The 26,539-nt window shown below is 53.3% G+C and overlaps 1 protein-coding gene across 2 annotated transcripts; it reads left to right on the top strand.

The window, feature by feature from the left end:
• The first annotated feature begins 1,169 nt into the window (after positions 1-1,169).
• On the top strand, positions 1,170-26,531 carry LOC144734059 (chloride intracellular channel protein 5-like). Of its 2 annotated transcripts, none has more exons than XM_078616110.1 (6): positions 1,170-1,324; positions 10,706-10,815; positions 12,077-12,202; positions 22,042-22,148; positions 23,294-23,481; positions 24,576-26,531. In XM_078616110.1, exons 2-6 carry the CDS (start codon positions 10,760-10,762, stop codon positions 24,735-24,737), a joined length of 639 nt encoding a protein of 212 aa, XP_078472236.1. In that variant the 5' UTR covers positions 1,170-1,324; positions 10,706-10,759; the 3' UTR covers positions 24,738-26,531. The 2 variants fall into 2 exon arrangements, with proteins under 2 accessions (XP_078472236.1, XP_078472235.1); XM_078616109.1 differs by lacking the exon at positions 1,170-1,324 and adding an exon at positions 2,102-2,583.
• The last annotated feature ends 8 nt before the right edge of the window (positions 26,532-26,539 follow it).

Raw genomic sequence — 26,539 nt, 5'->3', positions numbered from 1 at the left:
AGGCCCTTCCCGTCCAGAATTTGCAGCGGTGCGTATGCCACTGTGAGGCTATGTCACCGTCCAGGGTTGCCACCTCTACAAACAAAACCGGGACATGTGTTGAAGGGGGAGGGGTGGATCTCACAAGGAGAACCACCACGAGGAGAGGCACCCACGTGTCAATGCTTCTTCTTGAGTGGGTGGCGTTTGGCCCCTTCATGTTTATGATGCGAACTCACGAAAGCCGCTACACTTGGCACGTGCCGGGGAGAAGAGTCGACATCCCCCAACCCTCGGGGGGCGCGCGCCAGTGACCGCGATGTGGAGGCGAGACGGGGGTCAAAGGGTCACGCTCGCTTCGGGGGAAGCTCCCAGTGCAGCCACTCTGCCAGGTAGGCGGCTGATGAACGTCACAATGGGGTCGTTTTTTTAATCCTTTCTGGCAATATAACAGGAGGTGTGTTAAGATGTTCAGACACGACATAAGAAACATTTTAAAGGAATCAAGTACAGCACGAACCACACGGTACTCGGGGTGAACATGCAAACAACCACGTGGCTCTGATAATAACCAACTAGAAAGGTGTCGTCCGTATACAGAACGTGCCAATCCGTCACGAGTACAGCACTAACCGGTGTGTTGGAGAGCAAAGCCCCAACATTTACAACAATTGCCACGTTCTGTTTACGTGACGAACCTTACTAATTGGCTGTGTCGGGTGGTGGCGGGTTCAACGACACAGCGTTTATACATTTACGCCATCTAACCCAAAAACATGTGTTATGTATGATATTGGTCGCGAAAGCCTACAGCGCGTTAAACATTTTCCGACAATATACGCGTTGGCTTTGGAACTGATTGTCCTGCACCAGAGACAGACAGACACTCTTTGCGGCCTTTGTCTCACCAGCGTGAGGCCCGTGAAGGCCGACGGGCGAACACAGCAGAGGAACGCCAGCGACCCAGGGGACGCCAGAAGGCCGGCAGGTGGCAGTGCAGCGACGAGGGTTGCGAGCCGAGTCCCCGAGGTGTTGTTGTGGCTGCGTCCTCGCACGCGTGGCGGGCTTCTCCGTGACCCCTGCCGCCACACCACGACACACTCCCACAGGGAGGCGCTAGCCACAACATCCCCAACAATACTCTTCGGTTTTTTCGGTAAAGTCACGTAGGTAAAAAATAAAATTTAAATTAATAAAAGTAACATTAAAAATCACGACGTTTCGGAGGCAACACAAGCTTCCGTCTTCAGGTGGAACCGTCACAGCACGATTGCTGTATCAAGTATCAACAAAGCAGGACCCTCTTCAAAGGTTGCGTCCTGAGACTCGGGAGTGGCTCTGCTGGGTAAGTAACTGGCGCTGCGATGAGGGTTGGTGGATGATCATGAGATTCTGAGACACCCGCATTTTTTTTGTGTTTGGTTTGTTGTGCTTCCCTCCGCACCACCGGTTGGCTACGTACGGTGCGAAAGAAGTTCAACATACATACACGCACCTGCAGCAGCGAGGTGCCCCCAGGAGGCAGTACAGCAAGTATGTCGGGACTCGCTTCAGTGTTACCCCCTCTTACGCGCGCTCTTCACGCGCGCGCGCTGTGCACCCGCCAATGGAGTTGGCCGGACATCCCAATGCGCCACGTGTTCTCGACTTGCTGCCACTTGTTCAGCGAACTGAACTCCCAGCACGTGGCGCGAAACGTCGGACATGCCGAACGACCACGCGACAACGCAGAAACACCACATTGAAGTGCTGTGCAATCCTGAGCCTCAGTCTTAACGTAAAATATTGTTTAAAATAAAAATCCAGCTTTTCTCAAACCATCAATGAGGCAGGTTGATCATGGCGGGGTGGGGGGAGGGGTGGAGTTTGACCATACTTCACCACGCTGGTCAGTGCGGGTTGGTGAGTGAGGAGGAGAAGTGGGGGGGCAGACCCAGTCCCAAACATGTCACCCGACGTCAGCCGTGGAATCGAACTGGGCCGTCGCGGGTTCGTCGCACAGCCGCGCTAAGCACTGCGCCACCGCTCCGCTCCGTGCGAGCCACTTGGAGGAAGCCCGCGGGGGGGGGGGGGCTGCAGGATGCGGGGGGCGCGCACCGGGAGGCATCTCTCAGCTCACGTCACAGGCGGCATTCGCAGCGGCAGCAGCAGTAGGACAATCGGCAGCAGCAGCAGTAGACGCATCGGGAGAAGCAGCAGAATCAACATCAGCAGGAGTGGCAGCAGCAGCAGGAGCAGGAGAAGGAGCAGCAGCAGTAGGAGGAGCAGCAGGAGAAGTGGCAGCAGCAGTAGCAGGAGCAGCAGCAGGAGAAGTGGCAGCAGCAGCAGGAGTGGCAGCAGGAGAAGGAGCAGCAGTAGGAGGAGGAGCAGAAGCGAGAGCGGCACCGTCAACAAAAAGAGGAAGTAAGCCCCAGGAGGAGGGGCAGTGTGAGGAGACGCAGCGGCAGAAGCAGCAGGGAGACGGGAATAACGGAGTCATCATCATCAGCAGCAGGAAGAGAAGCAGCAGCAAGAGCAGCAGCAGCAGGAGGAAGAGAAGCAGGAGCAGCAGCAGCAGCAGAGATGTCTCGGGAGCGAGCCCCTGTGATCGAGCTCTTCGTGAAGGTGAGACGACAGGTCGTGGATGATGATGATGAGACATGTGGATGATGATGAGACGAGTCGTGGATGATGATGAGACGTCGTGGATGATGATGAGACACAAGGCCGTAATTATAATATATATTAGGGGGGGCACATCCCCCCCAATATTCAAATATGCTCAAAATGTCCCCCCCCCCAATATATTGCTATGAAAAAAATAATTGCTATGCTATGTAAATAAAAACAATTTTCTAAATCTTGGCCACAATATCTGGACTTGTCTTAATATAAATCAATGCGTAGATTTCTGTTCATATGATTGTGGTTATGGTTGTACTTTAGTCATCCCCAATCTCTGCCATTACATACAATGAAACAAGAAATGGTAAAAAAGTAAAAACAGAGCAAAGTAATACAATGCACTATTAGACATTATTGTAAAAAATAAAAAATAAAGTCCATCTCATGCGTTAGTGCATTTTTTTATGTTTTAGGCAGGAAATGAGTTTTCAAATGTAGATATTTTTCTGGGTTGGGACCCCCAGTCCCCCTGGAAGATTTGGTCCCCCCCCCCCCCCAATGTTAACTCCATGGCTACAGCCTTGATGAGACATGTGGATGATGAGACAAGTCGAGACACGTGCGTCCGCGAAGTCTGCAGGTCACCCCCGGCGGGGGTGGGGGTGTGGGGGGGGGTCCCATACGGGGTAATAATCTGGGGTCCGCAGGGTCCCAGGGGGTGCGTAAAGGTACGTCAGCCATACTGCGCAGGTCCACCAAGCCCACACACTCCGTGCCCCCACACACTCCGTCATGTTGGAGTGTGGGGATGCCACGTGTGGTGGTGGAGTCCACGTGCAGCGGCGTGTTTCGTGTGGTTATGGAGTCCACGGGCAGCAGTGAGGTTCGTGTGGTCGTGAAGTCCACGTGCAGCGGCGTGGTTCGTGTGGTTATGAAGTCCACGTGCAGCGGCGTGGTTCGTGTGGTCGTGAAGTCCACGTGCAGCGGTGAGGTTCGTGTGGTGGTGGAGTCCACGTGCAGCGGCGTGGTTCGTGTGGTGGTGGAGTCCACGTGCAGTGGGAAGGCTCGTGTGGTGGTGGAGTCCACGTGCAGCAGCGTGGTTCGTGTGGTTGTGGAGTCCACGGGCAGCGGTGAGGCTCGTGTGGTGGTGGAGTCCACGTGCAGCAGCGTGGTTCGTGTGGTGGTGGAGTCCACGTGCAGCGGTGAGGTTCGTGTGGTGGTGGAGTCCACGTGCAGCGGCGTGGTTCGTGTGGTTGTGGAGTCCACGGGCAGCGGTGAGGCTCGTGTGGTGGTGGAGTCCACGTGCAGCAGCGTGGTTCGTGTGGTGGTGGAGTCCACGTGCAGTGGGAAGGCTCGTGTGGTGGTGGAGTCCACGTGCAGTGGGAAGGCTCGTGTGGTGGTGGAGTCCACGTGCAGTGGGAAGGCTCGTGTGGTGGTGGAGTCCACGTGCAGTGGGAAGGCTCGTGTGGTGGTGGAGTCCATGTGCAGCGGCGTGGTTCGTGTGGTGGTGGAGTCCACGTGCAGCGGTGGGAGCGGGGTGGTTCGCGAATTCGCGTCCCTGCTTCGAATCCCGGCTGGGGACCCCATCCGTTGTGTGCCTCGCGGTACAGTACAATAGACTGGATGTCGACGTGTGTTGGGTCTCGTCTACGTCTGCTCGGTCCAAAACGACTACGTGGGTGATGCAGTGCGTGAACATCATCACTGGGGAGACAAAGGCGGCCGGGAGTGGCGCTAGGCCACAACACTCAGGCCGTGCGCCCTTACGACCTTAATAGGTGCTCGCTAACAGCACAAGCCCCAACCTTGTGGTCTACCATGGTTGTACTGTATCGTGGTCACATAGATGTGGACAACACCATCAGTGACGGTTATCCGAACCGGTCCTGGGCCTCCCCTAGGTCGATTCAGCCTCAAATGAGTACCTGGTGCGATCTGTAAACATCGCCACTGGGGAGACAAAGGCGGCCGGGCGTGGTGTTGGCCACCCACCCCCTCGTGTGCCGTGCCGACCTTCATAGGTGCTCGCTAACAGCACTTGCCCCAACAGTCTGTTAAGGCTACACGGGGGATCTTTGTCCTTTATTACATTATGTTTTATAAAGTCCGTGTATATATTCATGCATGCTATTGATTTTCCAAACGCTTTCAACTCGTTTAAACACCGTGTCGCCGATTAGGTTCGGCAAAAAAGTTCATGCATATAAATACTTGTGTATTCTGGTGTAATTGTAACGTAAGGGAGGGCCCGTTTCCTGGCTTCCTAACGCACTCCGAGATAAAATCAGCAGCAACTTCCTTCTGCACCAAGAGCAGCAGTTGCGAGAGCTGTAGCAGCAGCTGCGATTGCAACAGCAGCAGCAGTAGCAGCAATATCAGTGGCAATAGCAGCAGCAATTGTAGCGATTGTAGCAGCAACAGCAGTGGCAATAGCAGCAGCAAGTATAGCGATTGTAGCAGCAACAGCAGTAGCAATAGTAGCAGCAGCAATAGTAGCGATTGTAGCAGCAATAGCAGCAGCAGCAAGTATAGCGATTGTAGCAGCAACAGCAGTAGCAATAGTAGCAGCAGCAATAGTAGCGATTGTAGCAGCAATAGCAGCAGCAGCAGCAAGTGTAGCGATTGTAGCAGCAACAGCAGTAGCAATAGTAGCAGCAAGTGTAACGATTGTAGCAGTAGCAGCAATAGCAGCAGCAGCAAGTGTAGCGATTGTAGCAGCAATAGCAGTAGCAATAGCAGCAGCAAGTGTAACGATTGTAGCAGTAGCAGCAATAGCAGCAGCAGCAATGGCAACATCAGTAGCTCATATTCCTTGGGTCTTTGGGTAAAGTCACGTAGATAGGTTCAAAGAAAATAACAAAACAATGATCTACGTGGCTTTACCGAAAGACCCAAAGAATATGAATTCCTGCAGTCACGAAAGCTTTAAGTCAAGATTTAGAATCAGTAGCATCAAGAGCAGCAGCAGAAGCAGTCTTAGTGGCATCAGCGACATCAGCAGCGCACAGAGACGCATGTCACGTTTCGAGGAGTCAGCAGGCAAGTTCAAGTTAATGTATTAGGTATATAGCCCTGTGAGCCATTCGGCTCTTGAATCGGGTGCAACCGCAACAAACAAAAAACAAAAACATGAACAAAAAAACATCTTAAAGTGAATATGTGACTGAGTGCAAACAGAAAATCCAAGAAAAGACAGCAAAATATTGTAGAAAAAAACACCGTACACCAACGCTGTGTGCACAAATCCCAGTGGGATACAAGTCAAACAACCACCAACAACAACCACAAGACAACTTAGATTAAGGCCATCAGTCTAACTCTGTACTACTATAAACAAACATGGCAGGCGGTGTCTGCCCCGCGTATTCATCTCTCCGCAGACTGAAACCCCCTCCGAGTATTCCCGACAGGACGCCACGTGGCCGCGCGTGCCCTCGGCACGAGACGCCGCTTCCAGCAGCGTCATGTCAGCACGTGCAGAGCCCGTCGGGCCTGCTCCAAGCTCGAACCAACCAAGTCTCAAGACATTTGAAAAACTTTCACTGCAACGAACTCGAGTTAGTCGCGTCCATCCGACTCTCTCGTCAGCAGCGACGGCGTTGGGGGTCACGGTAACGAGCGCAGAGACGGCACGATGTGGAGTCGCCTTCGCCGTAGATTTTAAACAAACAGCGGCCACGTCTATCAAAGTGGTTTGCCCAGACGTGCGGACACAAACGATCGCTTTAGAACCCAACAATCGGAATTTTTCGATTTAAAGCTTTCGTGACTGCAGGGATTCATCTTCTTGGTTCTTTCGGTAAAGTCTCGTAGAAGGGAAATAATAAAATAATTAAAATGAAACATCATAAAATACAATGAACTTGTTCATTCAGACGCTGTCTTTCCGACAGCCCTGTTCTTCACCTGAGGACGGCTGCTTACGTTGTGGCCGAAACGTCGTGAGAATTGTATTTTATTATGTTTATTTGTATTATTTTATTATTTCCCTTCTACGTGACTATACCGAAAGAACCAAGAAGAACAATCGGAATGTGTATTTAGACTTGGGGAGGGGGAATCCGATGAGCTATGAAGCGCTTGTTTTACAGACGTACAGCATGGGCACAGAGTCTGCAAAGTTACAACAGCAAATGCAACAACGACGGCGATAGGAATGCAAATTGGAGAAAATGGTAAGCAAGTCCCTAAATATGAATTGTAGCTTCATTATATAATACGTCCGATGTCGCAAGCTTAGGCAAGGCAGCAAACACAACAGAGGTGTTTTATCCTGACAGCGCTCCATTCCGTTGATTAAATAAAGTGCAGTGCACATGGCCAAGGACAGAAAGCGTTGCGTGTGCCAAGGGTTTTCTCCCGTGTTCAGCAGGGTCCTGCACCACAATGTTTGGCCAATTTTGTTTGAACGACAGTTCTGTGTGGTGTTGGTTGTGAAAAAAGAGCTTTACAGCTCGTCGGATTCCTCCAATACAAGGAAAGCCCAGAGGCGCACACGGCAGGATACGGCACGCGCACCTGCACACCTGCGCACCTATGCACACCTGCGCACCTGTGCACACCTGCACACCTGCACAGGTGCGCGTCCATTCGCTGCTGCATGCGGCCTCCCCAGGGCCGTGTGGGTCCTGCGGAATATTTTGCCAAACTTCCACCTCGCTCGGTCAGCGCAGACTTGTGTGAAGTGGGCATAGAGGGTGGTGATATAAAAACACTAAACTGGTACGGAAGCGACTCGCCACCGATGTCAGCCGTGCTCCGGATGACCTCCTCGCCCTCACCGCCAGATGAATGAAACGCGACGGAAGGTTGTTACACACACTAAGTGCTCGCCACAATTGAAGCACAACACCTCGCTGCTGATCTCGTCAAGGGGCATAAACCATCATCACGCGAACTTCCCTGGTGGTCATCCTCGCAGCGGCGGGGGCTTTTGGCTGCGCCATCGACCAAAGACGGCGCTTTCGGATGCGCTTGTGCGGCCGTCTGGAAAGCTCTTCTGCTATTAGGAAGCCACTGGAGCTAGGCACTTTTAATCTAGATTGAAATCCCATTTCTATGGAACTGATTTTTGTGTTCAGTTTGTTGTCCTTCCCCCACACCTCCGATTAACACGGCTTGCTACGTACGGTGAGAAAGAAGTTCTGCATTCATAGACACGTATAGGCTGCTGCGTGGGATATGCGGTGGGGAGCACAGGGCAGTGCATAACATCCATTGTTGTACTGTACATCTATACTCGAGGGTCGACACCTGCCCAGTTAACATTCGGACCGATGCCAATCTGTGTGCGAGATCTGGTGCCGTCATTGCCTTGTTGAACTTCATGACACAGTCGCGTCCTGCGCACTTTCTCACGATAGACCCAGTGGCAGTCGCGTCCTGCACCCTCTCTCACCACAGACCCAGTGCTGACCTAGAGATGTCGTCCGGGTTTGGTCTGCAGCGGGAAAAGGTGGCAGCCCTAATATTGAATGCTCCCCACGTTCACCAACCCACACTACTGACGAGCGTGGTGAAGTATGGTCAAATAACTGCCACCCCCCCCTCTCCCGACAAAACAGCTGTACATGGAGCGCGCTTGAGTCGTGTGGAACTGGTGAGCGGGTTCGAGCCGTGATGGAACTGGGGCGCGTGCTCGAGTCGAAATCTTGAGTTCAAATCCCGGCCGCGAGTCGACTCAGCTCGCCCACGGCTGATAATTATGAATGAGAGCTCCGCCGCGAGATGTAAATTGTGTTTAATCTACGGACAGACTCACCTCCAGCATCGGGATGGGGAATGTCCACCACTGGCTCAGGGAGATGAGTCCCAGCCCCCGCACTCACTTGCACAAGAAACTCATTTAACCTTTTGACATTTGCCATGCGCGACTTTATATTGAGGCACGTGCTGCGATTGCCACGGGTCTTGGTTTTACCTGGTACAGTCTGGGAATTGGCATCCGTGTTCAGACGGCAGGAATTCATTCATACCATGCTCTGGTACCGGTATTGTGCCGGACTTTTTTTTTACCGTAAAACAACACAGCACCTCTAATTAGCGCGATTGGCTATGTATGGTGGAAAGGAAGTTTCACACACAGATAAATATGTCTGTGTTTGGTCTATCGTGCAAAAGGTGGCAACCCTACCGCTCACTCACTCACTACCTCGCCCACTCAATCACTGATTCATTGGTCCCGGTTACTCAGTAACTCACATCCGCTCGCTCGCTCGCTTACCCACCCACTCACTCGGCATTTCACTCATCTATGCACTTGGGGGGGGGGCACCTGGTCGGGAATTGGCACCTGTGTTTAGGTGCCAGTAAATTATTTGTACCCGAGATCTCGTGTTGGACTTTATAATAGTCGACTGCAGGTTCTTGATAAGACGCGGTACCGGCTGAGACATGTCTGGGTTTGATCCGCAGTGGAAATGGTGGCACGTGCCCTGCCCGGTGTGCACGAGGGCGGAATGCGTCATGCGTGGGTGACTGTGGATCTGCTCGCGCTGGGGATTAAATAACAACAAACGGCGTCATTGTCGTGTTTACTTTGGTCAAATCGCAGTGTTTGTCCAGGGAGTGGTTACCCCTCCATCGCAGCAGAATCTCGAACGTTCTAACTTTAAACAGGAATGCCGATCGTGATGAGACTTTGTCATAAAACGGGGTTTGTCGCCGTTGAACGCCGGGTTGGCTAACATAGAGGGGCTAGCAACCACAACAACAACCACAACAACAACCACAACAACCACAACAACAACCGCCATTTGCCACTAAGTGGCGGTGATGTCACTTAGTGGCACTCGGTTAACATCTTGTCTCTCCTCGTACTCCACCACCTTGAGCAGTGAGCGGAGTTGGCGGATGAGTTGCCGAGGCCCTGAGAGCAGCAGAGAGGCACAACATCACCTCCAATTAGCGAGGTTGGCTGCGTACGGTGCGAAAGAAGTTCAGCATACATACAGGGACTCCTCTACTTACGAACGTTCGACTTATGAACTTTCAGAGATACGAACAAACATGTCCGTATGTCCGGTTGCCAGTCCGGACTGTGAATCGTAAGTTCAACTGCCGTGCAATAGATGGTGGTGGTGGCATCTACATCTGCAGGACACGAAGAACCAGTGGAATCTACATCTACAGGCGATTATTCAACTTTTAAAGGCATTTCCCGTGGTTAGTGTACACGCCGTACAACACGTTCGTAGTCTTGATTTGTTTGTAATCTCTCACCTGAAGACGATCGCCTGTGTTGCGATCGAAACGTCGTGATCTATTATTGTTCTATCTACGTGACTTTACCGAAAGACCCAAAGAGTACGTTTGTAATCGACGGAATTCAAGTTGGACTTACGAACAAATCGGCTTACGAACAGACCTCTAGAACCGAACTCGTTCGTTAGTCGAGGAGTCCCTGTACATACATCAGCAGGGGCTAGGAGGAGGCCACTGCACGTGGGGGTCGGGCTATGTGAGAGTCGCAGAGGCTGCTCCCCGCTCACCACGTGCCCCTGTTGAGCCTCCCAGGAATATCGTGGCTCTGTCCGGCGGCTGCTGCCACGCTGGTGCCACGGCGAGCGGCACGCTGCGCTCGCGAGGTCGCCGGTTTGACCTCCCGGCGCGGCAGTGGCAACAACGGCGCAAGCTTCTCGAGTGCTCGCCCCGTCTCTGTCCACCCATGGGTGCAGCACAGTCCATGGTCGGCAGGTCGTGGGTGCTGGGGTCAAGTGTATGCGCTCCCTCCTCTGCCGAGACATCTCGCCTGTGTGGAAGAGCAGGCCAAATACACTCTGGAGGGAACTCTCTGGGCCTCCCTCCAATGAAGACCCTTGCACTAGCAGTGGCGTCAGCAAGAAATTGCAGGGGCTGCGCCTTCATTTGGTCGGAGTAGTCGGTGGTGTGTGTATTCACAGGGGAGCGGATATTTGAACTGGTCATAGCCCTCCCTTAGGTTGACTCAGCCTCAAATGGCTACCTGGTGCAGTGTGTAAACATCAGCGCTGGGGAGACGGAGGCGGCCAGGTGTGGCGTGCGCCCTTCCAACCTTCTTAAAGTGCCGCTACTCGCCAAAGGCACTTGTCCCAGCAGTCTGTTAAAGGCTATACGGGGGGTCTTTGTCTGTGTGCGTTCTCAGGCCGGCACCGACGGGGAACGCATCGGGAACTGCCCCTTCTCGCAGCGCCTCTTCATGCTGCTCTGCCTCAAGAAAGCCGAGTTCAAGATCGTCCTCGTCGACCCACGCAGGTACATTCATTCATTATTCATTCACTATTCGTTCATTATTCATTCATTGGGGGGCCGCAGTGGCTAGGAGATGTTACCTCCCTCGCCTGGTGCGCAGGAGGTCGTGGGTTCGATCCCGACCGTGACGCCTGCTGTGTATTTGGAGTTCGCGAGTTCTCTCTCTCCCCGTGGTCGCGTGGATTGTTCTCCGGCTTCCTTCGGTTAATTACCCTCCACATTTAGAAACTTTCGATTTAGATTATTTGGCTGCTCCTGTAGATTCCCAAATGGTGATATAAGCCACTTCGATGAGCTACAATGTGTGGCAAGGTCGCCTCTGAAAAAAGAGCTGATGGCTCGGTGGGCTTCATCTGGTGAGACCATTGTAGTCGACCACTTTCATGACGTGCACAATTTAACTTAAAATGGACATTGAGAGGCGCCAGAGAATGCGTCAAAGAGAGAGGGAGACGTCTGGAGATGCGCGCAGGAGAACGTCGCTGACGCAGCGAGAGACGAGGGAGTGAGTTGCGGACGATCGGAGCTGCGACACAGAAGTCGCAGTAATACGACTCCATTACACGCCGCGGTGGTGCATTGTGGGCAATTATGAATTGAATTAGCAGATGGAAGCCTGTTTCATTTTGCAGACAAAATCTCACGGAGTTTTAGTTCATCGCTCTGTGGGCCTTCTGAACCATCGCAGTGCGGAATGTTTATTCGTCGTAAAAGTTTCCTAACTTTCGCTGGACGGGTTCACGGTGTTCGGGGAGGGCTCTTACTCATGACGTCAGACAACTGAGCAGCATCAGTGACCCAGGTCTGGCTCTGCTGATGAGACTCGCAACGTCGAAACGGCTCCGGCAATTACTTGGATCAAACCGATGCCGCTGCAAAATGCACTCCCAGAAGGCCGCGTGGCTGATGGGACGCGTCACACGTGTGGCCAAAGGAGGCGGACATCACAGAGTTACCTCTGAGATCCCTTCAAATGACCTCCACTCCACACATTCGGGAGCAGCATCTTCCCACCCGCCCTGCCACTGGGAGCAATGTTGTCTGCGTACAATTCCAGCGAGTTACTTTCATTCTCAGAGCTGCCACTCGCTTGCTTAAGCGACCAAAGGCCGATGAAATTAAATGTCGGTTCATTTTCAGGTGGCGAGACACATCCCCGTCTCACGTTGTGTCTAAGTCACTCGAGCGCACGACAAACCCTCCGCGCGCGATGCCGTCGCGCTGCGTTAATGCCGCTGCGCTGACGCTGTCCGTGTGGTGCCAGGAAGCCGGCCAGTCTCGCAAAGCTCGCTCCAGGCACCCAGCCCCCCTTCCTCACCTACAACGGGGGAGTCAAGACGGACACCATCAAGATCGAGGAGTTTCTCGAGGATGTCCTGTGTCCTCCAAGGTGAGAGGGCCCCCCCCCATGCACACACAACCATCCATACATCATCACCATCACCATCATCATCATGCACACACAACCATCCATATATCGTCACCATCACCATCATCATCATGCATACACAACCATCCATACATCGTCACCATCACCATCATCATCATGCACACACAACCATCCATACATCATCACCATCATCATCATGCACACACAACCATCCATACATCGTCACCATCACCATCATCATCATGCACACACAAACATCCATACATCGTCACCATCACCATCATCATCATGCATACACAACCATCCATACATCGTCACCATCACCATCATCATCATGCACACACAACCATCCATACATCGTCACCATCATCATCATCATCATGCACACACAACCATCCATACATCGTCACCATCATCATCATGCACACACAATCTTCCATACATCGTCACCATCACCATCATCATCATGCACACACAATCATCCATACATCGTCACCATCACCATCATCATCATGCACACACAATCATCCATACATCGTCACCATCATCATCATCATCATGCACACACAACCATCCATACATCGTCACCATCACCATCATCATCATGCACACACAACCATCCATACATCGTCACCATCATCATCATCATGCACACACAACCATCCATACATCGTCACCATCATCATCATCATGCACACACAACCATCCATACATCGTCACCATCACCATCATCATGCACACACAACCATCCATACATCGTCACCATCATCATCATCATGCATACACAACCATCCATACATCGTCACCATCATCATCATCATCACCCATACATCATTATCTATTTATCACCACCACCACCACCATCATCATCGTCGTTATCCATACATCATTATCTATTTATCACCACCACCACCATGATCATCATCGTCATCCATACATCATTATCTATTTATCACCACCACCATCATCATCGTCGTTATCCATACATCATTATCTATTTATCACCACCACCACCATGATCATCATCGTCATCCATACATCATTATCTATTTATCACCACCACCATCATCATCGTCGTTATCCATACGTCAATATCCATTCATCGCCACCACTATCATAATTAGCATCATTCATACGTCATTATTCATTCATCGCCACCATCATCGTCATCACTTTGATCCATACAACACTATCCAATCATCACATCAATGTTACGCTGCTGGTGGAGGCTTTCCCTGCTCTGTCCGCTGCTTCTCGCAAGAGGATGATATTCCACGGAGCTGCAAGGCGATGCTGAGTGACGTCTATATACACATCTCTGTGGGATGCCGCCGTGGCGTAGCGGTTGGCACACTGGACTTGCAAACCAGCGGGCGTCGGTTCTATCCCTGGCCATGGCTAACATGTATGTAGAACTTCATGTTTGTATGTTGAACTTATTTTGCACCGTACGTAGCCAAACGTGCAAACCGGAGGTGCGGGGAAGGACAAAAAAATAACACAAAAAGGAGTTCTCAAGAAATGAGTTTTCAATCTAAATTTAGAAAGTTCATAGCTCCAGTAGCTTCCTAATACAGTACCGGAAGGGAAGAGCTTTCCAGACGGCCGCAGAAGCGCATCTGAAAGCGCCGCGCGATGCGGTGACCACCGCCTTTGTGTGATGGCTCAGCCAAGAGCTGCCGCTGCTGCTGCTGATGATGCTGCTGCTGCCGCTGCTGCTGCTGATGCTGCTGCTGCCGCTGCCGCTGCTGCTGCTGCTGTGAGGATGACCACCGGAGGAGTTGACGTGATGATGGTTTGTGCTCCTTGACGAGATCAGCGCGGTGTCGTGGTTAATTTGTGCCGAGCTGTGTCGGGTGGTGGCGGGTTTAACGACACATTTATATATTTACGCGATCTAACCCAAAAAAAAACCTGTATTATGGATGATATTGGTACCGAAAGCCAACATGTTAAACCAGTGGATAAGGAGTTCGTCTGACGGTCCATGATTGTGGTTTTAATGCATTTTAATGGACAAGCAGAGGAGGCTCACTTAATGGACTGGCTTGGCACTGCCGTTTATTACCCCACATTGATTTCCTCCCTCTAAGGGTGTATGCTCTTCGCCCGTGGCGTGCGCTTGTTTTACGATATTAATAATTGATTGTTGGCAAAAGCCACGTGCTGTTGTTACTTCGTGCAGACCTTGGCCAAAGTTCACCTGGTGTGCAAGGTTATGTTGTTTTATCGGAATGGTACGTAACTAAACTATCAAAAACGAATTTATTTTGCCAGGTAAGGCCCCACTGAGTTTACACAGCTCTTTTTGTAGAAGCGACCTGGCCACAAATGATAGCTCAACGAAGTGGCTCATCACGTGGAAATTCATGGCAGACAAATAATCTAGGCACACGTTACTAAATGTGGAGGGAAAACCCAGAAGACCCGGGGAGAGAGACATACATTCAAACTCCAAATATACAGCAGGTGCCAGGGTCGGGATCGAACCCACAACCTCCTGTATTCCAGGCGAGGTAGTTAACATCTCCTAGCCACCGTGATGATGATGACAGAGAGACACGCAAACTCCATTAAACGCAGAGTGTTCACTTGCGTGTGCCACGGTCTATCCACAGCTGCATGGAAGACCTTCCCAAAGCAGCCCTAAGAAATGAGCTTTCAACCTAGACGATGATTTAAAAGTGCATCATAGCTCCCAGTGTCTTCCTGATATTGGAAGCAGGAGCGTTCCAGACGGCCGCAGAAGTGCATCTGGAAGCGCCGCGCGCCGCGGTGGTCTGCATCCTCGAGTGGGCAGACTGGGGCGGCACGATGGGCATCCTGGGCTTGGCCCTGGGCAGCCTCTCGCTCGTGAGACAGAAGTTCGCGCATTGACGCCCTCAGCCCAGCCGGAGGCGACTGAGCAAACAAAAGCCCCATCGCACTCGCAGATTTGGGTTTTGACTTCGTTTTTGTGTACCGCAGCCATGAACATTAAAAATACCACGTCCATTTCCGCGCGGAAAACATCGAGACCGTAGCCTCACACAGCCTCGTATCGCACGGTTGGCGACACACGGTGGCTACGTACGGTGCGAAAGAAGTTCAACATACATGTGGCGCGAGGCTGGCCTAATATGTACGCACGTTGAACTTCTTTCGCACCGTACGTAGCCAAGCGCGCTAATCCGTGAAGAGATAACCCGGGCAGGGAGGGACACTTTGGCCGTGTCGTGATCGGATGGGAGAGCACAGCGAGAGAGGGCGCGAGGGAGGGAGGGAGATTCTGCGCGCGAGCACCACGCCGGGGCAAGGGGCTTGCGGTGAGACCCCCGACCGCTCACTAGGCCCAGAGGCTGCGAGGAGGCATCTGCTCCACCGCGGCCGGCTCCGTCGGCAGGAAGTCGGTGTCGTCCCCCAGAGTCCGGGCCCCCTCCGCAACACCGGGAAGCGGGTGGTTTTTTACGCGGGTGGAACAACAATGGTTCAGGCACGCGTGTCGCCCACACTCGGCGGACGTTTCGGGAAAAAACGACGTGTCCGGTGACAAACGCATCCTAATGTCGCCCAACGGTGCATCACGGTGACATTTCACCGTCCAAGAAACAGATAAATCTGTGTGTGTGGGGATGTGCTTACGCATCATTTTTATTCAATGAAGGTCAGGAGGGGTGGCGCTGCGGTTAGCACACTACGCTATAAAACCCAGCAACCTGAGTTCGATTCCCAGGCGTGGCTAGCCGTGGGGAGTGACATCTCAGCGGCTTGAGCCCCACGCCCCCCACTGCCCCAATCCTCACTGAGCAGCGTGGTCAAGTCAGGTTCATACAACACAAACAACCGACGTGGCATAACAACAACAACAACGACGACGACGAGGATGATGATGACGTGAAATTTCACCACGGCACCGCACGACATTCGCGCTCCTCCTCGACGCCCACGGGAAGAGAGTTTCACAGCCCATCTGTGTGTGATCCACCAACCCTGGCTGGTGGTGGTGGCAGTGGTGGCGGTGGCGGTGGTGGTGGTGGCGGTGGTGGTGGCGGTGGTGGTGACGGTGGTGGTGGTGGTGGTGGCGGTGGCGATCGTAGTGGTGGTGGTGGTGGCGGTGGCGGTGGTGGTGGTGGTGGTGGCGGTGGTGGTGGTGGTGGTGGCGGTGGCGGTGGTGGTGGTGGTGGCGGTGGTGGTGGTGGTGGCGGTGGTGGCAGTGGTGGTGGCTATGCTCATGTCGCGGCCTGTAATCCCAGCTGCTGTGGAGGCAGCAGCGAGGGTTTGATGGATCGCACACAGATGGGCCGTGCAACTCCCTGCCCGTTGCTGCATGTCGAGCCCTCACCCAGACACCCGAGGAGAATGGGGTACAGCGACGTGTGGACTCATTTCCGTCTGTTCCATCTGCATGGGATAGAAGTGTTGCTGCCTCGCACCTCTGGGTTGCTCTGGGTACTCGGGTTTGCGCGCACACGTTGTGAACACTCTCACTGGGTGGACACGTGGTTTCTATGTTGGACTTCGTTTGCACCGCACGTAGCCAACCGTGATAGTCGGAGGCGCTGGGGGAAATCATCTCCACGCCGCCTCTGTGTGTAGCGGATGACGCAACGGTGTGCGATGCAGTGGCGTACATGGCGCTACTGGATACAAACTCGGCGTTATTTTTTTAATTCGATAAGCGCAAACAACGTGGAACAATACGCCGGGAAGACAGATTTAATCAGTGCGCGCTGGTTTGCTCTTGGCACACGGCTCAGAAGCACGGCTAACAATGGACGAGGTGCGGAGAGAGAGGCACGGAGAGACGCTGGGGTTCCCGACATCATCCAAACAATTCAGAAGAGCAAGCGGGCCTGGGCACGACGTGCTGCTGGAGGGTTTGTGGATGATCTAGAATAGTCATGGAGACGTAGCCAAGCGGTGGTACGCGTCTGGGAGCATGGCCCCCACGGGAGACGGAGCGGTGAAATCACCTCGTGCGCAGGTGCGAGATGGATCGTTGTGTGGCAGGACCGCGTGAGAAGGCGACGATTTGGGGGAGGCCTACATCAGCAGTGGATAGGTCATGTCTGTATGTTGAACTTCTTTTGCACCGCACGTAGCCAACCGTGCTAACCGGAGGTGCGGGGGGAGGACAACAAACTAAACACAAAGGGCTGTTCTAAAGAAATAAGTTTGTCAATCCCCGGTGGCTTCCTAATATCAAAAGGAAGAGCGTTTCCAAGCAGACGAGCAGTTCACAGGCGTGTCTGCTTGCGGGCGGTCAGAGAAATGGGTGAGCCCCGCAGCTGCTGCTGCTGCGGTCAGGAATTGCGTCTGTGCTGTAGCACTTCTCCTTTCGTGTAAGCCGACGGCAGTGGGACGTGGCGTGTTGGCGATGTACCCCGTGACTTCCCGGGATGCTGAGCGGTGGCGTAAGTGAGTCTCCCGCAACAGATCTCGGTGGGCAAGTCGATGCGATGGGTTCCATGGGTAAGGCCCTCTGAGCTGACAGAGATATTTTTTTCAGAAGCGACCTGGCCACAAATGACAGCACAAATAATTGGCTTATCATCACGTGGGAACTCACGTCAGCCAATTACTCTAAACGCGTGACGGTGATTCTACACGTGGAGGGAAAACCCGGAGGACCCAAAGAAAAAAATCCACGCGACCACGGGGAGAGAGACACGCAAACTCCAACTATACAGCAGGCGTCAGGGTCAGGATCAAACCCCCGACCTCCTGTACACCAGGCGAGGTAGTTAACATCTCATCGCCACCGCGGCGCCACTTTGGAGGTCACATCCCTCGACTTCGGCTCGTCAGGCGGGTGGCGCCGACTCGTTTGAGGTGCCGTCCGCTCTCCTTCACGGGAGGTCAAACGAAGCCGGGGGCCCCTCTGCTGCTGGGCAGGCGGGTGAGGGAGTCCGCGCCTGAGGAGCACCGGCGGGAAACGGCGGTGTCTAGCACCGCGCTCAATTCACGAGAGAGATTTCGTCGCAGACAGGAAGGCGAGGCGACCGTCACAGTAACGGGAGTGATTGCTGCATGGTTGTATCCTCACAGTGTGTGTTTTCATAGCCACATTGTTGGCACGCGCCGCTGTGAGACCGCAGGACCCCCGGTTCGATTCGCAGCTACGAGCGAGATCTGAACTCAGCCCTGTGGTGCAACAATCTCTGGCACGTGTCGTGACCCGTACCGCGTAGATCTGACCCGTGTCCGTTCAATGCTCGCCGAGCTGCATTGGCTTCCGGTTGCACTCATTGCACGCAAAGCGCTCGCCACAAATGGTCCACAATACCTTGCCGATCTCGTCAAGGAACATAACACTATTGTAAAGAGGCATTATCACACAACGGATTAGCAGCAGCAGCCCCTGTGTCTCTGCGCGGCTGGCATAACGCGCCACGGTGGCTAGGAGATGTTAACTCCCTCGCCTGGAGCGCAGGAGGTCGTGGGCTCGATCCCGACCCTGATGCCTGCTGCTGTATATTTTAGAGTTTGCGTGTCTCTCTCCCCGTGGTCGCGTCGATTTTTCTCCGGACCTTCCGGTTTTTCGCCCTCCACATTTAGAATCAACGTCACGCCCTTATATCATTTGGCTGCTATACATTTCCACGCGATAAGCCACTTCGTTGAGCTATCATTTGTGGCCAGGTCGCTTCTGAAAAAGAGCTACATAGCCTAGTGGGCTTTGCCTTCTAAAATGTTTTTGTTTCATTTAAATGGAAGGGCCGTTCCATGCGAACTCTAGAGAGGGCCCCCTAAGACCATTTGCCCGCCTCTTATACGCAGGCCAGACGTCTTGGACGAGGTGGGAGCGCTCGCTCTTCACCACACCACACGCGGACCTGCCACTAAACTAACCGTGGCGCGACCCACGTGCACCCACACTGCCGCGTGGACAGAGGTCCGCGTGGGGATTTGAGAATCTTGCCGCGGCGGGAGATGGGACTGGCGATCTCTCTCGGACCGCCGGTGCGGCGCGCCGCTGACCGCTCGTGACACCGCTACCGTGGCAGCCTCCCGATTCCAATAGAGGCCACGGCAAGCTTACTCTTCTCGCGTTGTGTAAATATTTATTATGCAGTCGTTTCCCCTACTTTGTAGCGCGGCTGCTGTAAACCCGGCGACTGATTTAGCATCAGCCCCAACATTGTCAAGTTTCGGAGAGGGTTCACACTGGGCCAGAACATGCCCAAATTATATCCTCAGAACGCCCGTGCGGTTTTTAGACTCCCCCCGTATAGCCTTAAGAGACTTTTGGGGCAAGTGCTGTTAGGCGAGCACATGTGAAGGCCGGCACGGCACAGAAGGGGTGGGTGGGCAGCACCACGCCCGGCCGCCTTTGTCTCCCAGTGGCGATGTTTACGCACCGCACCGGTTACTCATTTCAGGACCACTTCTGAGATCACCCATGTGGACTGTGAGTGGGTTTCCAACTCGGGTCGCCGGGTTCGTAGGGCTGTGCGCTAACCGCTGCGCTGCTGCTCCCCGTCAGAAAGCAACACCCACGCACACACGCGTGCAACAACGAGAGGAAGTTCAAGTTTCCCTTCTAAAGTTTTGATTGTTTCGAGTTTCGATTCGTGGAAACATTTCCCAAAACTCTCGGCTCACCCGCCGCGTGTCACGAATGGCCGACGTAAATGAGAACGTTCACCAGTCCGTGGGAATGGTGGTCACGTGGGATTGGTGGTCACGTGGGAGTGGTGGTCACGTGGGAGTGGTGGTCTCGTGGGAGTGGTGGTCTCGTGGGAATCATGGTCACGTGGGAGTGCTGGTCACGTGGGAGTGGTGGTCACGTGGGCGTGGTGGTCTCGTGGGAGTGGTGGTCACGTGGGAGTGGTGGTCACGTGGGAGTGGTGGTCACGTGGGAGTGGTGGTCTCGTGGGAGTGGTGGTCACGTGGGAGTGGTGGTCACGTGGGAGTGGTGGTCACGTGGTGGGAGTGGTGGTCTCGTGGGAATGGTGGTCTCGTGGGAATGGTGGTCACGTGGGAGTGGTGGTCTCGTGGGAGTGGTGGTCTCGTGGGAGTGGTGGTCTCGTGGGAGTGGTGGTCTCGTGGGAGTGGTGGTCACGTGGTGGTCACGTGGGAGTGGTGGTCACGTGGTGGTCTCGTGGGAGTGGTGGTCACGTGGTGGTCTCGGGCGGTGCTGAAGCAAGCCCGAGGAGAATGCGCAAGGCAAGGAAGCCGTCTCGCCGTATCTCCATGGCCACCCACGGTGTCCGTGAGGAGATTCTCGGAACTCGGGAAGACAATTCCTGGAAGAGTTCCATCTGTGTGGGAGGACCTGCGCTTGGTCGCGGGCAGGGCATCAGCGGTTGATGGTGAGGGAGGTGTGAGCGGTGAGGTGGGGTGAGGGAGGGGGAGGTGGGGTGAGGGGTGAGGTGATATAGGGGTTGGGTGAGGTGGGGTGAGGGAGGGGGAGGTGGGGTGAGGGGTGAGGTGATAGAGGGGTTGGGTGAGGTGGGGTGAGGGAGGGGGAGGTGGGGTGAGGGGTGAGGTGGAGTGAGGGAGGGGTTGGGTGGAGGAAGGGTGGGGTGAGGGAGGGGTTGGGTGAGGGTGGGTGAGGGAGGGGTGTGGTGAGGAAGGGAGGGGTAGGGTGAGGGAGGGGTGAGGGATGGGTGAGGTGAGGGCACAAATAGGACGATTACCCTCACACTTGGGACCCCCCTAGATCCATATCCATGGGACCCCTGGTGGTAGATGACCCCTGGTGGTAGATGACCTCTCGTGGTAGATGACCTCTCGTGATAGATGAGCCCCCGTGGTAGATGACCCCCCGTGGTAGATGACCCCTGGTGGTAGATGACCCCCGTGGTAGATGACCCCCGGTGGTAGATGACCCCCCGTGGTAGATGACCCCCCGTGGTAGATGACCCCCGTGGTAGATGACCCCTGGTGGTAGATGACCCCTGGTGGTAGATGACCCCCCGTGGTAGATGACCCCTGGTGGTAGATGACCCCCGTGGTAGATGACCCCCGGTGGTAGATGACCCCTCGTGGTAGATGACCCCTGGTGGTAGATGACCCCCGTGGTAGATGACCCCTGGTGGTAGATGACCCCCCGTGGTAGATGACCCCTGGTGGTAGATGACCCCTGGTGGTAGATGACCTTTCGTGCACCGCAGGGCGACTCGGCACCTGATCCGCTCGTTGCCCGGCTTGGCCTGCGACGTTTCACAGGCCTGCTGCGGGCGTTGTGCGCCGTGTTGCTCACAAGGCCCACAGGTAAATACACACACACAGGCTGCGTCCAGCACGTGTCTGCACGCCAGCTGTGTGTATTCCTACTGCAGCTAATGGCTCGTGAAGGAGTTGCATATTCCCCCCATCCCCCCAAAATAAATGCTTTCATGGAGCAGTGAAGAAGAGGGAAAGGCGTAAACATCTGACTTGAGTGGGGTAGATGACCCCTCGTGGTATGTACGTGGCCATGACTAACATGTATGTATCTATGTTGAACTTCATGTATCTATGTTGAACTTCATGTATGTATGTTGAACTTATTTCGCACCGCACGTAGCTAACCGTGCTAATTGGAGGTTGGGGTTTGAGTTATTGCTTGGCTTGGTTTGCTGTGTGATTGGGTGGTTAGTTGGGTGGTTGGTTCGGTTATTGGGTGGTTGGCTGGGTGATGGCTGAGAAATCGATTAGTTTATTTGATCGGCTGAGTGATTGAGCGATTTGCTGCGTGGTTGGGTGGCTGAGTGATTGAGTGGATAGCTAAGTGATTGGGTTGGCTCAGTGATTGCAAGGTTGGCCGAGTGATTGAGTGGATAGTTACGTGATTTGGGCAGCTGACTGAGTGACTGAGTTGCTGGCTGGTTTGTGGGTTGTGGACTAACGTAAGTTTCGCTCGTGTGCTGTAGGTACCCAAAGCTGGTAGCCAACAACCCCGAGTCAAACACAGCTGGGAGCGACGTCTTTGCCAAGTTTTCTGCGTTCATCAAGAACACGAGCAGTGCCAACAATGACGGTGAGTGTAACTCTGTCCACGTGTCTCTGTGTCTCCCTGTCCCTGTGTCCACGTGTCTCTGTCTCCCTGTGTCCACGTGTCTCTGTGTCTCCCAACTTCCCGTGTCTCGTTTGCATGATGCACAATGGCTGTGTGCTTTGTGGACATTTACGTGATTTTTTACTCATTGCTATCCTGCCTGCACTGTTATTCTGTTATGATGATGGGTCTTCCCATCATTTACAAACTTCAATAACCAAGGGGATATCATTGGAGTCTTTGGCATGGGGCATGGGTGGTGGTAAAACACTCAAGGGGAGGAATGTAACATTGAACACATAAAGAGGTGGCCCACCAAATCTATAACACCCCCCCCCTACCCCATCAAATGTAACCCGGTGCTGTGTGTGTACGTACATGTGTGTGTGTGTACGTACACGTGTGTGTGCATGTGCACGTGTGTGTGTGCACGTGTGTGTGTGCACGTGTGTGTGTGCACGTGTGTGTGTGCGTGCACGTGTGTGTGTGCGTGCACGTGTGTGTGTGCGTGCACGTGTGTGTGTGCACGTGTGTGCGTGCACGTGTGTGTGTGCGTGCACGTGTGTGTGTGCGTGCACGTGTGTGTGTGCGTGCACGTGTGTGTGTGTGTCACGTGTGTGTGTGCACGTGTGTGTGTGTTAAGGCTAGACGGGGGATTTTTGTCTTTGTGTGTGTGGAGAGTGGTGGTGCAGCGGCTAGCGCTATGCTGCGCGACGAACCTGACCACCCGGGTTCAATTCCCGCTCGCGGCCAAAACCAGTGACGATTATCTGAACCGTCCCTGGGACTCCCCTAGGTCGACTCAGCCTCAAAATGAGTGCCTGGTGCGGTGTGTAAACATCGCCACTGGGGAGAGACAAAGGCGGCCGGGCGTGGTGCTGGTCACCCACCCCCCCTCGCGTGCCGTGCCGGCCTTCATAGGTGCTGCTCGCTAACCACACTTGCCCTCGCAGTCCGTTGGAGGCTCTCCGGGAGAAATCATCAGAGTTGTTTATTTTAGTTTGCATTTTGACTGCTTGTGTTGTGGTTATTGCAAACATGATGCCTTGTATAAAGGTGTCAGTTTTTGTACCAGTTGCAAGGGTACAAACCTATCACTACGACTTATTTGTCGTTTGGCTTTGCAGCGCTGGAGAAGGCGCTGCTGAAGGCGCTGGGCCGCCTGGACGACTTCCTCGCGACTCCGCTGCCGGACGAGGAGGCGGTGGAGGGCGAGGACGGGACACCCGGCACGAGCTCGACGCGCAGCTTCCTGGACGGAGAGCGGCTCACGCTCGCCGACTGCAACCTGCTGCCCAAGCTGCACACCGTGCAGGTCGGGCGGCACGGGGACACGCGGCACGCACGCACAAGGTCCCCTCCCCGTAGCCTTTAACAGATCGTACATGATCTTCTTGGTTCTTTCGGTAAAGTCACGTAGAATGGAAAAAAAAACATAATAAAATAATTCTCACGACGTTTCGGCCACAACGCAAGCAGCCGTCCTCAGGTGAAGAACAGGTCTGTCGAGAAGACAGCGTCTGAATGAAACACCCCAGGCTTGGAGCGTCTATTTAAGCTGGGTTGGAGGGGGAAGAGCGCCTTGACAAAAGAATTTGCATATCAATAGGAATTTAGCATATTTATTTGTATGATTTTATTATTTCCATTCTATGTGACTTTACCGAAAGAACCAAGAAGATTAATCCCTGCAGTCACGAAAGCTTTAAATCGAAATTTAGATCGTACATGAGTCAGTTTCCAGCGCTTGACACAACCTCTTTCACTCTGATAGGACTAGCGGTTGGAGTGGGACTGTTTTGCTGTTGTTTTACTGCCTTCTTCAAGCTCGGCAATTGATGTACGGCTGCTAATTCAACTTAGATACTTTAGAAATGTAATGGCCACCACGGTGGCGAGATGCGATCTTCTTCGCCTGGCGTGCAGGAGGTCGGGGGTTTGATCCCGGCCCTGATGCCTGCTGCTGCTGTGCATCAGGAGTTTGAATGTTCTCCCCGTGGTCGAGTGGAATTTTTTATCCACGTCCTCCGGTTTTTCCCTCCACACTTAGAAACGTGCACTTAGATTATTGAGATGATTTTGCTTCTATAAATGTCCACATGATAGGACACTTTGTTGAGCTATCATTTGTAGCCAGGTCACTTCTGAAAAATAATTTAATAGCTCAGCGAGCTTCACGTGGTGCAATAAAAATGGTCGAGTTTTATTTATATGTTTTTGTGTGATTTATTTTTTTACCTTTCCTATGCTTTCCACCCCCATCGTGTTGTTGTATTGTTTGTTCCTGTAACGTTCTGGCCCCCTGCCCCTACTGGACATCTGTGAAAAAAGAGCTTCATAGCTCATCAGATTCCTTCACGATATAAAAACTAAAAACATCTTATTCTCATTGTCTCTGTGCTCGTGCAGGTCGTCCTGAGGAAGTTCAAGGGAATGGAGATCCCCGCGCAGTTCACGGGGATTGCGCGGTACCTCAAGCACGCGTGCGCGCAGCCCGAGTTCACCGACACGTGCCCGGCCGACAGCGAAATCGAAGCGGCCTACACCGCCGTGGCCCGGCCCCTCGCATAGACGCGGCGCGACCGCATGGCACGGCACGGCATGGCTCGGCACGGCTCGGCATGGCGTGGCACGGCATGGCATGGCGGGTGTAACGGCCACTCCCCCTTACTCCTAACGCGTTGCAGCATCAGCTCTGTCCCTGGTTTTCCACCGTTGACCAATCCAGACATGTCTCTCGCTCAGCACTAGGCCTATTCACATTCGTGCAGCGTACTGTAATAGCCAGAGGTGTGGACTCGAGTCATGTGACTTGGACTCGAGTCAGACTCGAGTCATGAATTTGATGACTTGCGACTCGACTTGGACTTGCATAACAATGACTTTGTCCCACCTATGAGATGTGGACTCGAGTCATGTGACTTGGACTCGAGTCAGACTCGAGTCATGAATTTGATGACTTGCGACTCGACTTGGACTTGCATGACAATGACTTTGTCCCACCTCTGGTAATAGCCATCAACACGATGTATGTTGAACTTCTTTCGCGCCGTACGTAGCCAACCGCGCTAATCGGAGGTGTGGGGAAGGACAGCGACATATCGGCCACCGAGGCGTTGTCGGACATTGAGTCGTCACACGTCCCACGGCTCAACGTCAACCAACGTTGGACCAACGTTGGCATCTGCGTGACTGCCATACTCATCCCTGTGTAACTGCCATACTTGTTAATCTCTATTTAAACTAAACTATAAACTAATTTTTAGTTTACCAAGTAAGGCCCATTGAGCTGTATAATTCATTTTCAGAAGCGACCTGGCCACAAATGACAGCTCAAAGAAGTGGCACATCACGTGGACATTTATAGCAGCCAAATACCCTAAAAGCAAGTTGATTCTAAATGTGGAGGGAGACACTGAAGGATCTGGAGAAAAATCCACGCGACCACGGGGAGAGAGAGAGACACGCAAACTCCAAATATACAGCAGCAGGCGTCAGGGTTGGGATCGAACTCACGACCTCCTGTACACCAGGCGAGGTAGTTAACATCTCGCGACGGTGGCGCCCACTTGAGCATCTTCACGGCAGCCTGCTACGTGGGGAGCATGCGCCTGAAAGTCAATTTAAAGTTTGTTTTCTCACGAGCAGAGAGTCACATGAGTGTCGTGGCAGTCGATTGCAACGCAGCTGAGGTGTGAGTTGACAAGATAAGAGCCTGAAAAATAAGAAAATATGTTACCCCTTCTGGCAATAGAACTGGAGTTGTGTTAAGATGTCCAAACGCCAAATAGAAACCCTTTGCAAGGACTCAAGTGCTCACCACTCACATCAACCAAACACGGTACTTGTGGCGAACATGCAAACAAACGCGCTCTGCTGATAATAATTCACGGCATAGTCTTTGAAGCCGATTGGCCTTCACCATAAACAGCAGCTTCTTCGTGGTCTTGTCTCACCAGTGTCAGAGCAGAGAACAACGCCGACATGTGAACGGACGAGAGCCGTTTGGTTGTTGTTTGCGCTCGTTGCGATGTCCCTTCAATCCACACATTTAAGCCGCGATGGCACCTGCGCCAATAATCACAATTCCGACTGACAGAGCTGTCCGTTGTGCATGTTGAACTTCTTTCGCACCGTACGTACGCCGACCGTGCTAATCGGAGGTGCTGCGTTTGAAGCTACATCGTTAGCGTGCTATGAAGGAGGGCCACATTACCCAGACACGTTGCCTTGTTACACATTCTTCCTTTTAAAGCGACACACAGCCGTTACCTGCTGATCCGCCTAGGCTGGACATCTGTGAAGAAGAGCTTCACAGCTCATCGGATTCCTCCTCCCAAAGTCTAAATAAAACATTCCGATTCAGTGGCATT

The sequence above is a fragment of the Lampetra planeri genome, chromosome 49 (genome assembly GCF_965212315.1).
Source record: "Lampetra planeri chromosome 49, kcLamPlan1.2.h2, whole genome shotgun sequence".
NCBI classification, from domain to species: Eukaryota; Metazoa; Chordata; class Hyperoartia; order Petromyzontiformes; family Petromyzontidae; genus Lampetra; species Lampetra planeri.
This window is presented reverse-complemented; position numbering and strand designations above follow the sequence as displayed.